Source organism: Macaca fascicularis, chromosome 16 (genome assembly GCF_037993035.2).
Source record: "Macaca fascicularis isolate 582-1 chromosome 16, T2T-MFA8v1.1".
In the NCBI taxonomy this organism is placed as follows: domain Eukaryota; kingdom Metazoa; phylum Chordata; class Mammalia; order Primates; family Cercopithecidae; genus Macaca; species Macaca fascicularis.
The window spans coordinates 44,493,684-44,510,947 of NC_088390.1; the positions used below are offsets into that span (position 1 = coordinate 44,493,684).

Here is a 17,264-nt window from a genome sequence, read left to right on the forward strand (position 1 = left end):
ACATCCAGAAAATTTTTCTGAAGGAAGCATCCAACCACTGCTATTGGCAGCCTCCCCATCTCAGTCATCACTGGCTCAGTGATTGAAAAACAGGCATTCCCTCACATGACCTTTCACTCCTTGATGTTCCAGAAACTGAAGCCCCATGTGTTCACTGTGGGTGAACAGACCTACAGGAATGTCAAGAGCCTGATTGAACCAGTCAACCAGTCCATTGTTGTCAGTGGAGAGAGTGGCGCTGGAAAGGTAGGAAGACGTCTTTCCTGTCCTGTCAACTCATGATGGGCTGGGTGGGCAGGGAGGCAGGGGTCATTTCTTGTCCTCCCTTGTGGAGTTGTTTGCTGCCTAATCATTTCCAGATAGGCTGGCTGAAGCTGGGGTTGGTGCACAATGGTGGACTAGCACTGGGCCGGAAGTCAAGAGACAGGATTCCGATCCAGGCTCTACTGCTAGCTCTGCCATCGCCCTGGGTGAAATAGGAATGAAGCTTCCTTTCTAAGCCTTACTTTCTCATCGAAAGTCTCTCCCAGCTCTGACACCACTGGAAACAAAAGTCAGCTGCTGGGGATTCCAACATAGTGGTTAAGAGCACATCAGAAAAGTACTTAGCTTCTGCAAAACTCTCAGTTCTTCCACTTGTAAAATGGAAGGGAAGGGAGGACCAACACCTGACTCATAGGACTTCTGTGAGAGTTAAATGAGTCACTGTACAAATGGCACCTGGTGGCATGCTTGGCATGTGGCAGTGCTCCTCCAAAGTAGCTGGGGTTCTTGTGGGAAAGGGTTTATTGGAGTAGACCACCTGAACCCTCTGGGTTGCCCATGGTGGCAAGGGCAGTGCATTGGGCCAGGTGTTGGGGGGGACAGAAGCTCCTGGTATGGCCACATGGCCTCCTGGGTAGCAGAATCACAACAGGTGAGACAGGATGTTGCACACAGATGAATGAGGAGTTACACAGCTGGTCAAAGGAGACTATTGGCCAAGGCCTTGCCACCTTCTTGACAAGCCTCACCCAGCTGCCTCGCCCTTTCCACAACACTTTTACCTTCATGAGGAACTCTTTGGACCATAAACTCCTGTCTTCACTCACATATGAGAATTGCTGAACACAGAATTTGCGAGGTTCTAGGCTTCTGGCTGGGCACTGAGGGGTGACGGGGGAGGAACAGAGATGAAAAATGCAACATGTAGTTTTCAAGGGGCACTTAGTCCCCTGAGAGAGACAGACAAGGAAACAAAGACAGTAAGTTGCAGGGATGAGGTCTTGGACTTGGGTTAGGAGGGGATCTCTAGGAGCTATATCAAGGTTGCTAGTGAAGTGGCTGATGCCTTCTCAACAGAGCCTTCTCCCCCCAGAATTGCTCTGGGGAACTGAAGCTGAACCTGGCCCAAGACTCATCCAACCAGAGAGCTTGGTAACCCTTTATTGAGCAGCCACTGTAGCCCTGGGCTGGCCCTGGTTTATTTTCAAAAATTTATTTTTAATAAATAGTAATGTAGTTACATAGTTCAAAAAATCAAGCAATACTGCAAGGCTTATAAAGAAAAACAGCAAACCTGCTCCTTTTATCTCAACCTTGTTCCGTCTCTCCAGATGCAGTTACTTGCACATCTTTTATCAGTTTATTTGGGTGTTTCCATCCATATTTTTAAACTATTGCTTATATTGTTACTGACTTTTTGGTTTTAGACCTTATCTGTTCACTTCCTACTTTGATGAGGATTTAGCCCTTATTTCCCTGCCCTCAAAATACGTATTCTGTATATAATTATTTCATAATTTTTAATTAAGTTAATAAGCAGTATTTACATGGTTATGGTGGTGTATATTCACAGCAGAGCCATATGATATACTATATATTTTGTATAATTTTTGTTTTCCCTCTGTTTTCTCTCTTTAGTTTAACAGTGGTGTACAAAAACTAAACCAGTGAAAAAGTGGGGCAAGTGAAATAAATAATAAATAATTGCCCCATTTTTTTCACTTGTTTAGTTTTTATATACCATTATTAACTCATTACCAGACTTGTCACCAAATCTGGAAAACACCTGTCAAACTGGCAAGCAAATCAGGTTCTTTCATTGGAGATGCCCTTCCTAGAGTTCTCAGACTACATCTTTTCTTCCGTCTGGATTGGTGGCTACTGAGGGCTGCTGCCACACAGCGGTTGCATGGAAGCGTCTTTGCCTCTGCACATCCCCAGATTCCCATCTGTCCTAGGATAAATCTCCCATGGCAGGAGCTCATGGCTTTCTCTTTATTTTGTTTTTGTTTTTTGTTTTTTTTGAGACAGGGTCTCTGTCACCCAGGCTGGAGTGCAGCGGCACAATCTCAGCCCACTGCAACCTTTGCCTTCCCAGTTCCAATGATTCTCATGCCTCAGTGTCCCGAGTAGCTAGGATTATAGATGCATAGCACCACAGCCAGCAATTTTTTTTTTTTTTTTTTTTTGAGACAGAGTCTTGCTCTGTCACCCAGGCTGGAGTGCAGTGGTGTGATCTTGGCTCACTATAAGCTCCGCCTTCCAGGTTCACGCCATTCTCCTGCCTCAGCCTCCTGAGTAGCTGGGACTACAGGCGCCCGCCATCACACCTGGCAAATTTTTTGTATTTTTAGTAGAAACAGGGTTTCACTGTTGTAGCCAGGATGGTCTCGATCTCCTGACCTCGTGATCCGCTTGCCTTGGCCTCCCAAAGTGCTAGGATTACAGGCGTGAGCCACCACGCCCAGTCTGCTAATTTTTATATTTTTAGTAGAGACAGAGTTTCGCCATGTTGGCCAGGCTGGTCTTGAACTCCTGGCCTCAAGTGATCTTCCCGCTTTGGCCTCCCAAAGTGCTGGGTTTACGGGCATGAGCCACCACACCTAGTCACCATGGCTTTCTTTTTCTTCATTTACTGCCTTGTTTTGTTTTTATGAACCATATTCTTTTTTTTTTTTTTTTTTTTTTTTTTTTGAGACCGAATCTCTCACCGTCGCCTAGGCTGGAGTGCAGTGGTGTGATCTCGGCTCAGTGCAGCCTCCGCCTCCTGGTTTCAAGCAGTTCTCTGCCTCAGCCTCCTCCCAAGTAGCTGGGATTATAGGCGCCTGCCACCCCACCTGGCTAATTTTTGTATTTTTAGTAGAGACGGGGTTTCACCATCTTGGCCAGACTGATCTTGAACTCCTGACCTCGTGATTCACCCGCCTCGGCCTCCCAAAGTGCTGGGATTACAGGCGTGAGCCATTGTGCCCGGCCAAACCATATTCTTTAGTAGTTTCCTGAACAAGGTATGTGGAGGACAAATTGTTGCACATCTGAAAATGTCTATTCTGCCTCAAATCTCATTGATATTTTGACTGGGTTTTATAATTCCAGGTTAGAAATAATTTTCTTTCTGAATATAGAGATTTTCTTTTCTTTTTTTCTTTCTTTTTTTTCTTTTTTTCTTTCTTTTTTTTTTTTTTTTTTGAGATAGTATCTTGCTCTGTTGTCATGCTGGAGTGCAGTGGCACAGTCTCGGCTCACTGCAACCTCCGCCTCCCGGGTTCAAGCAATTCTCCTGCCTCAGCCTCCCGAGTACCCAGGACTGCAGGCATGCACCACCACGCCCAGCTAATTTTTGTATTTTTAGTAGAGATGGGGTTTCACCATGTTGGCCAGGATGATCGCAATCTCTTGACCTTGTGATGCACCCACCCCGGCCTCCCAAAGTGCTGGGATTACAGGCGTGAGCCACTGTGCCTGGCTGAGGTTTTATTTTCATATATTGCTGTTGAGAGTCCCAGTCCGTAATGGTGATTTTTTTTTTTTCCCCAAAAGCTTTTAGGTATTAAAATTCACAGTGCTGTGTTGTGATATGGCCTTTCTTCACTTATTAAGCTGGGTACTTTGTGTGGGTCTTTTTAACTTGGAAACTCAGTATTTTTGTATTATATCTAATAATTTCCTCCCCTGTTTTCTCCTTCTGGAACTTCTATTAGGAAATTTCGTTAGTTGTCTCATATTCATATTTTTCTCACCTATCCTCCTTTCTCTTTATTATTTTAATTTTGTGGGAGATATTTGCTTCTTTACCTTCCAATTCTTTGTAACTTTGAATATTTGTTAAAAATTTTAATTCTGAGTTCTAGTTTTTTTTCTAATGTTTATGATATTTGTCATTTCACGTAAAAGAGGCTTATGAAATAGTTAATGATTGTTGAGTATCTGTTCATATTTGAAAATAAGGCATTAAGCAACTGATTAGAATCTTTGTTTATGGACAAGACTTCAACCAGTGGGGCCTCACTGTAGGTAGCTTTTTAAACTTGTGGGACCCTGAACAGCCGTAACTTTTCCCATGAGCTTATTGGTATGTCCAGAAAATTTTCCTCCAATCTCTGCAGCAGAGAGGTGGAAACTATAAAGAATCAAATGGAGATGGTAAAAATTTAAAACATGATAAATAATTCTTTAGGCTTATCAACAAACTAGACATGCAAAAGAATGCATTAGTGAACTTGACAGTTGGTGAATAGAAATTATCCAAATTGAAAAACAAAGAGAAAATTGCATCCAAGAACTGTAGTACAATATCAAATGGTCTGCCATATAATTGACCCTTGAACAATGCAGAGGTTAGGGGCACCAACTCACCACGCAGTTGAAAAATCTGCATATAGTTTAACTGCTGATTAACTACTGTTGACTGGAAACCTTACAAATAACATAACAGTCAGTACGTATTTTGTATGTTATATGTCTTATATACTGCATTCTTACAATAAAATAAGCTAGAGAAGTGAAATTAAGAAAGTCATAAGGAAGAAATACATTTACCACGTAAATGAAAGTGGATCCCCATAAAGGTCTTCATCACCGTCATCTTCACTTTGAGTAGGCTGAGGAGGAAGAGGACAGTCTTGCTTGGTCTTGCTGTCTCAGAGGTGGCAGAGGTAGTGGAAGTATAATAGAAGGGGAGGCAGGAGAGATTTATTGAAAAAAGGCCATGTATAAATGGACCCATGCAGTTCAGACACGTGTTGTGTTGTTCAAGGGTCAACTGTACTTGTAATTGGTGTCCTAGGAGTAGAGAGAGGACATAGGTCAAAAGTAATATTTTTACAAAACTAACCAAAAATGCAAGCACAGATCCAAGAAGCTCAAAAAATACCAAGTAGAATGAATACAAAGAAAACACATTTAGGCACATTATGGTCAAAGTGCTGAAAACTAAATATAAGAAAAAAATCTTAAGGACCGGGTGCAGTGGCTCATGCCTGTAATCCGAGTACTTTGGGAGGCTGAGGCAGGTGGATCATTTGAGGTCAGGAGTTTGAGACCAGTCTGGGCAACATGGCGAAATCCCGTCTCTATTAAAAATACAAAAAATTAGCCGGGCATGGTGGTAGGTGCTTGTAATCCCAGCTACTTGGGAGCTGAAGCAGGAGAATTGCTTGAACCCAGGAGGAGGAAGTTGTAGTGAGCCAAGATCGTGCCACTGTACTCCAGCTTGGGTGACAGAGTGAAACTCTGTCACAAAAAAAAGGAAAAAAAAAAATCTTAAAGGAAGCCAGGAAAATAAATATTACATAAAAAGGAACAAAGATAAGAATGACAATAGGAACCTTGACAAAAACTGCAAAGCCCGCAGATAATAGTGACACCTTTAGAGTGCTAAAAGAAAAAGAAAAATCTGTCAATCTAGAATTCTCTTGCAAAAGTATTTTTCAACAATGAAAGTGAAATAAAGACTTTTTCAGACAAATAGAAGTTGAAGGAATTCATTGTGTGCAGACCTGCACTGCAAGAAATGATAAAGGAAATTCTTTAGTCCAAAATAATATGAAAACCAGATAAATATTTGCATCTACACAAAGGGGTACGTTTTAGCATCACAGATGTAAAATCTTTTATTTTTTTGTCTTTTTAGAAGATAATCACTCTAAGGCAAAAATGGTAACAATGCTTATATGATAAAATGGAATCATTAAAATGCTGAATTTAATCGGAGGCAATAAAAGAAAAAAGGGAACTAAGATCACATGGAACAATTTAAAGAACAAGATGGTAGATTTAAACCCAGGCATAGGCCGGGCGCGGTGGCTCACGCCTGTAATCCCAGCACTTTGGGAGGCTGAGGTGGGCGGATCACAAGGTCAGGAGATCGAGACCACGGTGAAACCCCGTCTCTACTAAAAATACAAAAAATTAGCCGGGCGCGGTTGCGGGCGCCTGTAGTCCCAGCTACTTGGGAGGCTGAGGCAGGAGAATGGCAGGAACCCGGCAGGCGGAGCTTGCAGTGAGCCGAGATCATGCCAGCCCTCCAGCCAGGGGGACAGAGCGAGACTCCGTCTCAAAAAAAAATAAAAAAATAACAAAATAAACCCAGGCATAGTGACAATTATGATAAATATAAGTGGTCTACTTGTGGATAAGTTCAAACTAAATGGATGGAAAGAAATATAACATCCTAACACACATAAAGGAAAGCTGAAGTGGTTATATTAATATGGAACAAAGATTTTAGAACAAGCAGTATTACTAAGGATAAAATGAGACATTTCATAATGATAAATTCATCAAGAAAACAGTTCTAAACAGGTGTGTACCTAATTACAGTTTGAAAATACATGAAGTAAAATCTGCTATCATTGAAAGGAAAAATACATAAAATCAAAACTACATTTTGAGGCCAGGCACAATGGTTCACGCCTGTAATCTCAGCACTTTGGGAGGCCAAGGCTGATGGATTGCTTAAGTTTTAGACCAGCCTGGTAAATGTGGGGAAAACCCATCTCTACAAAAAAATACAAAAATTAGCCAAGCATGGTGGCTTGTGCCTATAGTCCCAGTTTACTCACACAGGGCAAGCGAGACTCCGTCAAAAAAAAAAAAAAAAAAAAAAAGATTAAAACGACATAAGCTATGTTCCTTGACCTGAATAGAATTGAACTAGAAATAAATAACAAAGACACCTAGAAAGTCCTAAAACATTGGGAAATTAAACAACACACTTCTAAATATCCTATGGGTCAAAGATAAAATCACAATGATACTATAAAGAAAAAAAAAGTGTGTGTGTGTATATCTATATATATATCTATATATATATCTCACTATGCCTGGGTTTAAATCTACCATCTTGTTATTTTTTATTTTTTATTTTTAAATTTTTTCAATTTTTTATTTTTTTGAGACAAGAGTCTCGCTCTGTCCCCCAGGCCGGAGTGCAGTGGCGTGATCTCGGCTCACCGCAAGCTCCGCCTCCCAGGTTCATGCCATTCTCCTGCCTCAGCCTCCCGAGTAGCTGGGACTGCTAGCCCGCCACCACGCCCGGCTAATTTTTGTATTTTTAGTAGAGACGGGGTTTCACCGTGTTAGCCAGGATGGTCTCTATCTCCTGACGTCGTGATCCGCCTGCCTCGGTCTCCCAAAGTGCTGGGATTACAGGCGTGAGCCACCGCGCCCGGCCCATCTTGTTATTTTTTAAATTGTTCCATGTGATCTTAGTTCCTTTTTATTTATTGCTTTTGATTAAATTCAGCATTTTAATGATGCCATGCTATCATATAAACATTGTTACCATTTTTGCCTTATAGTGATTATCTTCTAAAGAGACAGAAACAGATATATATATATATATATATATTTTTTTTTTTTTTTTTTTTTTTTTTTTCTTCCTGAGATGGAATCTCACTCTGGCCCAGGCTAGAGTGCGGTGGTGTGATCTCAGCTCACTGCAACCTCCGCCTCCTGGGTTCAAGTGATTCTCCTGCCTCAGTCTTCTGAGTATCTGGGATTACAGGTGCCTGCCACCACACCTAGCTAATTTTTGTATTTTTAGTAGAAAGACTGTATTTTTAGTAGAGACGTTATAGTTTCATTGTGGTGGCCAGGCTGGTCTCAAACTCCTGGCCTCAAGTGATCTGCCGCCTCGGCCTCCCAAATTGCTGGAATTGCAGGCGTGAGCTACTGCATCCAGCCTTTTCTGTAATTTCATTACCAAGTTGATATTAGAAAATATTTTGAACTAATAAAGCACAACATCTTCATTACCTTTTTTTTTTTTTTTTTGAGACAATTTCGCTATTGTTGCCTAGGCTGGAGTGCAATGGCGCGAGCTCAGCTCACTGCAACCTCCGTCTCCCAGGTTCAAGCGATTCTCCTGCGTCAGTCTCCCTAGTAGCTGGAATTACAGGTGATACCATTACACCCAGCTAATTTTTGTATTATTAGTAGAGACAGGGTTTCACCATGTTTGTCAAAGCTGGTTTTGAACTCCTGACCTCAGGCAATCCACCTGCTTCAGCCTCCCAAAGTGCTGGGATTACAGGCGTGAGCCATTGCACCTGGCCTCATTACCTTATTTAACCTTAATTACCTCCCAAAGATCCCATCTCCAAATGCAGTCACATTGGGAGTGAGGGCTTCAAAATATGAATTTGAGGGGAACACAGTTCAGTCTGTGGCACACCTTAACAAGCTAGAGGAGAACAAAATAAACTCAAAGTATGCAGAAGAAGGGAAAAAGTGAAGATGAATGAAATAGAAAAAAATTTAATGAAATAAAAGACTTTTCTCTGAAAAGATGAATAAAATGATAACTCTCCCTGGGTGCAGTGGCTCACACCTGTAATCCCAACTTTGGGAGGCCAAGGCGGGTGGATCACCTGAAGTCAGAAGTTAGAGACCAGCCTGACTAACATGGTGAAAGCCTGTCTCTACTAAAAATACAAAAATTAGCTGGGTGTGGTCATGAGCGCCTGTAATCCCAGCTCCTCAGGAGGCTGAGGCAGGAGGATCACTTGAACCCAGGAGGGAGAGGTTGCAGTGAGCTGATCATGCCACTGCACTCCAGCCTGGGCAACAGAGCAAGACTTTGTCTCAAAAAGAAAAAAAAAAATGGTAACTCTCCAGTCAGACTTATAAAAAGAGAAAAAAGATGTAAATCAGCTATATCAGGAATGAAAGAGTAGACATCACTACAGATCTTACAGTAATATTTTGAATAACTTTATGTCAATAAATTACACGATTTAGATGAAATGGAGAAATAGTTTGAAAAACAGAAAATGCTGAAGATCACACAAGAAGAAAAAGAACCTGAATAGCCCCTATTTCTGAAAGAAATTGAAGTCATAGTTAAAAGCCTTCCCACAGAGAAAACTCTTGGCCCTGGTGGCTTCACTTGTGAATTCCACCAAACATTTAAGGAAGAAATGTTACCAGTTCTACATAAATTCTTTCAGAAGATAGAAACGTCTCTGATCCCAAAGAAAAATCTAAAGAATCTGCAAAGTAAGTTGCCACCTTACTACAACTTAAAAGTTGTAGAGCATTTAGTGAGGTGATAGGATACAAGGTCAATATGTAAAGATTAAGTGTATTTCTATGTCCTAGCCACGAACAATTAGAAGTTAAAATGAAAGTATACCTCACTTCAGCTGATTAAGAACAAAAGAGTATGAATTTTTTTTTTTTTTTTTGAGACGGAGTCTCGCTCTGTCGCCCAGGCTGGAGTGCATTGGCGTGATCTCCGCTCACTACAGGCTCCGCCTCCCGGGCTCACGCCATTCTCCTGCCTCAGCCTACAGGCGCCTGCCACCACGCCCGGCTAATTTTTTTGTATTTTTAGTAGAGACGGGGTTTCACCATGTTAACCAAGATGGTCTCGATCTCCTGACCTCGTGATCCACCCGCCTCGGCCTCCCAAAGTGCTGGGATTACAGGCGTGAGCCACCGTGCCCGGCCGAGAGTATGGATTTTAAAATTAGAATACTTGGGGCCAGGTGCAGTGGCTCACGCCTGTAATCCCAACACTTTGGGAGGCTGAGGTGGGCGAATTACGAGGTCAGGAGCTCGAGACCAGCCTGACCAACATGGTGAAACCCCGTCTCTACTAAAGATACAAAAAATTAGCCAGGTGTGGTGGAGCGTACCTGTAATCCCAGCTGCTCAGGAGGCTGAGGCAGGAGAATCACTTGAACTCAGGAGGCAGAGGTTACAGTAAGCTGAGATTGTGCCATTGCACTCCAGCCTGGGAGACAGGCCGAGACTCTGTCTCAAAAAAAAAAAAAAAAAAAAAATTAGACTGCTTGGTTATAAATTGGAGCCCTGTCATTGAGTAGATGCATGATCTTTAATAAATTTTTAAATTTCTATGCTTTGGTTTCATCATTTTATAAACAATTGTATAGTCACACCTTTGCAGAGTTTGCAAAAAAACATACACAGAAAGCCTCGATAGCTCAGTGTCTGTCACAGAGCTGGGAGAAACAGATGTATACCACCATTTTACAAACACAGGTAGAGGAAGTGCTTTGCCCGAGGCCAGGGTTGAATTCTGCCTTCACCCATTTTGTCAGCAACACACTGGTGGAGAAGAAAGCTCTGGTGACCGGGCACGGTGGCTCAAGCCTGTAATCCCAGCACTTTGGGAGGCCGAGACGGGTGGATCACGAGGTCAGGAGATCGAGACCATCCTGGCTAACACAGTGAAACCCCATCTCTACTAAAAATACAAAAAACTAGCCGGGCGAGGTGGCGGGCGCCTGTAGTCCCAGCTACTTGGGAGGCTGAGGCAGGAGAATGGCGGGAACCCGGGAGGCGGAGCTTGCAGTGAGCCGAGATCCGGCCACTGCACTCCAGCCTGGGTGACAGAGCAAGACTCCGTCTCAAAAAAAAAAAAAAAGAAAGCTCTGGTGGGCACTGTTTTCAGGCAGGCTCAGAAGTGGGCAGGAACATAGATACAGGTCCCACAGGGCTGTTTCTGCCGCAGACATGGACGTCTCGCTGCCTAATGAAGTTCTATGCTGTGGTGGCCGCCTCACCCGCATCTTGGGAGACCCACAAGATTGCAGAGAGGATAGAACAGAGGATCCTGAACTCCAACCCTGTCATGGAGGCTTTTGGTGAGCTCAGGCTCCTTTGCACAGTATCTCAGTCCCATTTCCTCTGGGGTTTTCTGCCTTCCAGGGAGAGGGGCAGTGCTTTGAGATCCTCTCTTGGGTGGGGTTGGAGGATGAGTGTATGCTTCACTGCCTCAGATCCCCAGCCTACTCCCTGGTACTCCTCGGCATCATTCTAGCAGAGGTGATGTCATTCAGTCCTCTTCCTCGCTCCAGCCTAGGCACACATAACAGTTGTGCTGGAGAAGACCTGGTGGCTTAGCTCGTCCAAATTCTATCTTTCTATCCAGTTTCCTCATGGTTCAAAGAAGGGCACTTGTCGTGGGATACAAGGCGATTAGTGTTTGTGTTGGCACTGGAACCCAGATTGCCTTCCTATCTAAAGTCAATAGTGACAGCTGATTGTTTTTGACCTTTCCCTTCAACGAAGACAGTCCCTGACTGCCTAGGCGTGCTTATTCCAATTTCTTGCCAGGAAGTTCTTCTGACTCCCCTGACTCCCACTTGCTAAAGCATGAGGGCCCATTTTCTAGTGCTGTCCCCTATGACATGAAAACCAACAAAGGGGCCTTTAGGTGACTTGAGCACAGGAAGATGACCTCCAGAGACCTGCAGCCACTTTGGCTTATGAGGACTCTGCAAACCCAGGGGAGTGAAATAAACATTGGTGTGATCTGTAGGGAATGCATGTACACTGAGGAATAACAACAGCAGTCGCTTTGGAAAGTTCATCCAGCTCCAGCTGAACAGGTAATAGCTGCTGTCGCTCTGGCTAGTGGGAGGATGGGATTGAGGCGGTTGAAAGTGGCTGGGGTGGTATCTGGCCTGGGCCACCCATATGGGCAAAAACCCTGCTCCTCCAGGTGATAGCCCTTTACCTCAGGTGTGAGCTCTGAGGGTGATCTTTGCACCTGGAGAACTATAGCTCCTTTCCCTCTGGGATACCCTGGGGCAGTGCGCTTATTCAGGCCTGGGTTCCTCCTGGCTTCTACTCTTGCTCAGAGACTTCTAGCTAAATCGCCACCTCTTTGGACCATATCCCTGAGCTTGAAGCTGGGACTTCGACTCCTGTCTTGGGGTAGAGCAAAGTGATGTGCAGAGACCTTGGCCCTGCCAACCTGAGCTCGATGCAGGGGAATATTCCAGGACACCCAAGGACATTCTGAGTGGTCCCCACCCCTCAATGCCCATTGGCTAAGTGGAAGAGCTTGGAGGGGATTTGCCAGGTGGCAGGCAATCTGGCACACCCAAATTGCCAGACATGGCTATGGAATAAATGGGCAACTAGCGAGCTCTGGCCTGTGTGTGCCCCAGGGCTCAGCAGATGACTGGAGCCGCAGTCCAGACCTACCTCCTAGAGAAAACTCGAGTGGCCTGCCAGGCTTCCAGTGAGAGGAACTTCCACATCTTCTATCAGGTTTGTGCAAAGTGGAGCCCACAGCCCCCCAGATGCAGGGCAGGGATGGGTCCGTGTCTTTCAACCCCCCAGCCCCCAGAATGCTCCATGCCTAGCTCCTTCACCTAGCTTTTGATGGAGCCACCACTTTCTTCTGCAGACTTGATGTGCAACACTTCTGCCTCACACTGTGCCTTGACTCCCAGCACAGTTGTGGCCTGGGGGCATGTTTTACCTCTCCATCAGACCAGAAGGTCCTTGAGGCTGGGACTGTATCTCTAGGGTGGAAGCTGTGTCACCCTTATCATTCTAAGGGCTCTCCTATAACGGCATCTGTCTCTAACAGAATAAGGGCTTCCCTAGAGTTGTGCCTTTTCCATCAGACTGGGAGTCCTGCAAGGCATGGATAAGATGTCTCCCTTACTCTCAGAATCGGAGCATGCTTAGGTGATAAGTATGCCTCCCGAGTCAAGACAAGGGGCTCCCTGGGCAGGAGGTGTCCTTTCTTCATCAGACTGCAGGTTTCCCCAGAGCAGGGTTCTTTTGCATCAGGTTGGAGACATCCAGGACTATGTTGACGGCATCTTTTGCCCCCGTACCTGCCCTGGGCTCTCTGCAGGGACCTCTGAGCCTTGTGATGTTGCTACCATCTCTCACTCCTCTCATCCCAATCCCATGCTTATGCAGGTCTGGGCTTTTCTCAGACCCTCTACCCAGCCTCCCACCTACCCTTCTCCACAGATTTGCAAAGGAGCCAGTGAGGACGAGAGGCTCCAGTGGCACCTCCCTGAGGGAGCTGCCTTCTCCTGGCTGCCCAACCCAGAGAGGAGCTTAGAAGGTAAGGGGAGCCCCATCCAGCACCTTGCGCTGGCCCAGCATCATACACCCACTCTGTGCAGAGCCTGCCTCCCTCACATCTTGCTGCTGCTGCTGACCTCTGGCCCTGACAGTGGGCTGTGACTTGGATTCTTTTTCAGAGGATTGTTTTGAGGTGACCAGAGAGGCCATGCTACATTTGGGCATTGACACCCCTACCCAGAACAACATCTTTAAGGTCAGAAGAAAAGCCACGCCATTTGTGTTTGGGAGAGATGATGGGCAGCCCCTTTCATAGAGCCCTTCCCTGGACTTGGAGTTGGTCTTTCCCTGAGCATCTAGGACTTTGGGCCCCTCTGTGCTACCTCCAAGGAATCAGCCACCTCTCTGTTCTGCTGAGGCTGGAGACCAGGTGGTGGGGTGGCCGGGTAATAAGGAACAGTGATGCATACACAGTGCTAAGAGTACAGAATGCAGTAAGTGATCCATGGGGGCAGAGAGCAAGGTCCTGGATCATCAGAAGAGAGAACTAGTGCTACCGCTCACTTGTCTAGTACATTAAAACTTACAAGTCATGTTCACACCTCTCTGCTCACTTAGTTTTTTCAACAGTCCTCTGTGTGTGTTTATTTCCCTTTATGCCTGAGAAAACCAGAGAGGTAAAGTGACGTGCCCAAGGTCAGATACCACTAAGTGGTGATACAGAGTACCGGACATAGTAATTCCAAATTCCCACTCTCTCTGTCTTCCCCCTACCTGTGCCCCATCGTCCTCTGGTACATGAGACTGACCCAAGTGAGCTGGGCTCCTCTCAGCCGCACTAAGCGGGCCTCCCTTCTGTCTTTGCTGACAGAGCTGACTGCCTCCTCTGATCTTCCTCACCCTCTAGAGCAGCAGGAGGGGATAGATAGGATGGGCTGGCAGTCGAGACAGGGATGCTACTGCAGGGAGGTGGCAATGCAGTGGAAAGTGACCCTTACCTGCAGATGGGAGCTGCTCAGACACTGCCAGGTAAGAGTTTCACAAAAGGACAGCACCTGGGGACAAGCCCAGGATAAGTGGACAACACTGGGAGTCAGAGCAGGAGTGCTTTGGGGGTGGCATGACCCTCTGCTACAGCCCTTCTGCCTGGTGGACATGGCAGTCTTCTGGAGCAAGTTGTGGCCAGAAGACCAGTAGCACACGGAGGAGCCCTGCCTGGGACCATACAGGAATGGTGGGTAGGGTCCCTGTGTCAGGTCTGAGGTTGGTTTTTTGTTGTTGTTGTTGTTTTGAAATGGAGTTTCGCTCTTGTTGCCCAGGCTGGAGTGCAGTGGCACAATCTCAGCTCACTGCAACCTCCTCCTCCCAGGTTCAAGTGATTCTCCTACCTCAGCCTCCCAAGTAGCTGGGATTACAGGCATGTGCCACCACACCCAGCTAATCGTGTGTGTGTGTGTGTGTGTGTATTTTTAGTAGAGATGGGGGTTCACCATATTGGCCAGGCTGGCCTTTTTTTTTTTTTTTTTGAGACAGAGTCTCACTCTGTCGACCGGACTGGAGTGCAGTGGCCGGATCTCAGCTCACTGCAAGCTCCGCCTCCCAGGTTTACGCCATTCTCCTGCCTCAGCCTCCCAAGTAGCTGGGACTACAGGCGCCCGCCACCTCACCCAGCTAGATTTTTGTATTTTTTAGTAGAGACGGGGTTTCACTGTGTTAGCCAGGATGGTCTCGATCTCCTGACCTCGTGATCCGCCTGTCTTGGCCTCCCAAAGTGCTGGGATTACAGGCTTGAGCCACCGCGCCCGGCCCAGGCTGGTCTTAAACTTCTGACTTCAAGTGATCCACCTGCTTCAGCCTCCCAAAGTGCTGGGATTATAAGCATGAGCCACCATGCCTAGCTGGGTCTAAGGGTTTTGAAGTTGCTGGGTGTTGGCAGCGTGAGGGGAGCTTCTGTCTATAGCCCCTGGGGGCTTGTCTGTCTGGAACGCTGAGTGCAAAGGCAAAGGGGCACCCATCACACACAGACTAAGGTCACAGTTACTCCAGCAGGCTCGGCTCTCAGAAGCCTAGCAGTGGGAAGGGGCTCAAGGAAGCAGAAACAAGCCTCCAGCAGGCACACAGAAGCAGCCCTGCCCCTAGCCACCAGTCTATTCCTAGAGAGCAGGGGTCAGAGAGGCAGAGGGTGGGCAGGCATGGGGGCCCACGGGCTGCCCCAGGAGACATCTGAAGTCAGCCTGGATTCTCATCCCGCCTTTCCCCTCAGGAAGCATGTGTCCTCAGTCTCATCTCTATCACAGGTAGTGGCATAGCACATACCTTACAGGTTGTTGAAAAGATGCAATGAGGCAATGCATGTAACTTGTATACAATTGTGCCTGGCAGAGATGGGCACACTTGGGCCGTGATCGGGAGCTGCCCTTCTGCTGTGATTGTACTCAGCAGAACAGCTCTTCCCAGAGTAGGCCCAGCTCACGCCCTCTCCTGCTCCCAACCGTCCTTTTCTTCCCCCCAGGTCCTAGCTGGACTGCTGCACCTTGGCAATATCCAGTTTGCTGCCTCCGAGGATGAAGCCCAGCCCTGCCAGCCAATGGATGATGCCAAGTGTGAGGGGCAAGGGTGTGGGATAGGGCAGGCCCTTTCTGGAAGGTCGCCAGCATTGCTGGGGTTGGGTGCAAGGCCGGATGGTGAAAATTGGAATCTGATGCCCTTGCTTAAGCCACTCACTGTAGGGCCTGGCACTGGATCATTTACTCCTCACCCTGTCTGGTGAGGCAGACAGTATTGTCCCCATCTTAAAGATGAGAAAATGGGTCAGAGGTTTGTAAAGTGATTTGTCCCGTACGCAGCAGCATGACTGGTACATGGAAGTGCTGGGTTTGAGTTCTGACTGCCGCTTATGGAGTCCTTTGGTGAGTCACTTCACTGATCAGAACTTAGGTTTCTTCTGTCCAGCTGGGCAAGTCATGGTCCCGCTGTGATGACTTCACAGTGCCTCATGAAGAGGACTGGATGGAGAGTGATTTGCCTAAAGAGGATTCGCCCCTCCCAGGCTCTGTCAGGACGGCATCGTTGCTGCTGGGGCTCCCGGAGGACGTGCTGCTGGAGACGGTGCAGATTAGAACCATCAGGGCAGGAAGGCAGCAGCAGGTGTTCCGGAAGCCCTGCCCCCGAGCCGAGTGTGACACCCGCAGAGACTGCCTGGCCAAACTAATCTACGCGCGGTGAGCAGTTACTCTGGCCTCTGCCCTCCCAACAGGTGCTCTTCCTGTCCGGGGTTGGGCCAGACAACATCAGGCAATAGGCACAGGCCCAGGGTGGGGGATAAGACAGACTGGTTCCTCTCCCTGCTCCTCAAACCCCTGGACACAGCAGGGCACGGCTCCCAGGTATTCCCCAAGCAGCGCCTGTGGCCTCTTTCTAAGTGGGAAAGTTGCTACATTCCTGACCAGGATTCAGCTCATTATTAAAGTTCAGGAGCTTGCTTTAGCCTCAGCAAGGTGAAGAAAGCCTCAGCTCTCTGCTGGCAAAGTAGGCCCCAAAGGTGATCTAGTACTTTCGCAGTTCCATCTTCAGATCCTTGGATGAATGGGCCTCTCTGTCCCTCCCTGTGCCCTTGTACATCACCTAGGAGTTTGATAGATTGTGGTAAAGCCAGAAGCTCATCCCACAGCCTGTAGCATAGTGGTGGAGGTGGGGTCCTGCCCTTTTCTGGTAGGTTACATGAGTACCTCCACCCTCTGGCCATGTGGTTAAGGATGATTTCTCACTTTGAGTTCTGAGATTCTTCAGCAGGCCTTCTAAGGGCTTCAGGGGCCTATAATCCTCTGAGATGAGCCAGAATGGGTATATGTGTGTGCATATGCACATGAGACCTTGGGCACCTTTCTGAGGAGAGGGTCCCCTGCTTTCATAAATGCCACAAAGAGCCAAGAGCCTGAGAAGCTCTGCTGGGGGAACAAGATCGTCTGAGTTGAAAATGGCCCAGGGCACCTGGGGCCAGATTAAATCCATTTCAGCAAGAGACTAGTTACCACTGCCTCAAAGCTAATTTCAGGTCACAATTTGAGGTCAAAGACTTTTAAAGCCTTTGCCTACAAGTCACTACAAGATGAGCAGATAAAGTGTGATGAACACAGATAGAGTGAGCTTCTGACCACAAGACGTTTGCACAGCCCCTGTTGCAAAAAGAGCCAGTT

At 46.7% G+C, this 17,264-nt stretch overlaps 1 protein-coding gene across 1 annotated transcript in view; it reads left to right on the plus strand.

The window, feature by feature from the left end:
- The window catches only part of MYO19 (myosin XIX), a 43,250-nt gene that overhangs the window by 10,867 nt on the left and 15,119 nt on the right, over positions 1–17,264 (plus strand). Inside the window, 8 exon segments of the mRNA XM_015438397.4 lie at positions 133–246; positions 10,745–10,877; positions 11,555–11,624; positions 12,189–12,291; positions 13,012–13,108; positions 13,248–13,324; positions 15,581–15,671; positions 16,118–16,289. Coding sequence (XP_015293883.3) covers positions 133–246; positions 10,745–10,877; positions 11,555–11,624; positions 12,189–12,291; positions 13,012–13,108; positions 13,248–13,324; positions 15,581–15,671; positions 16,118–16,289 — 857 coding nt within the window.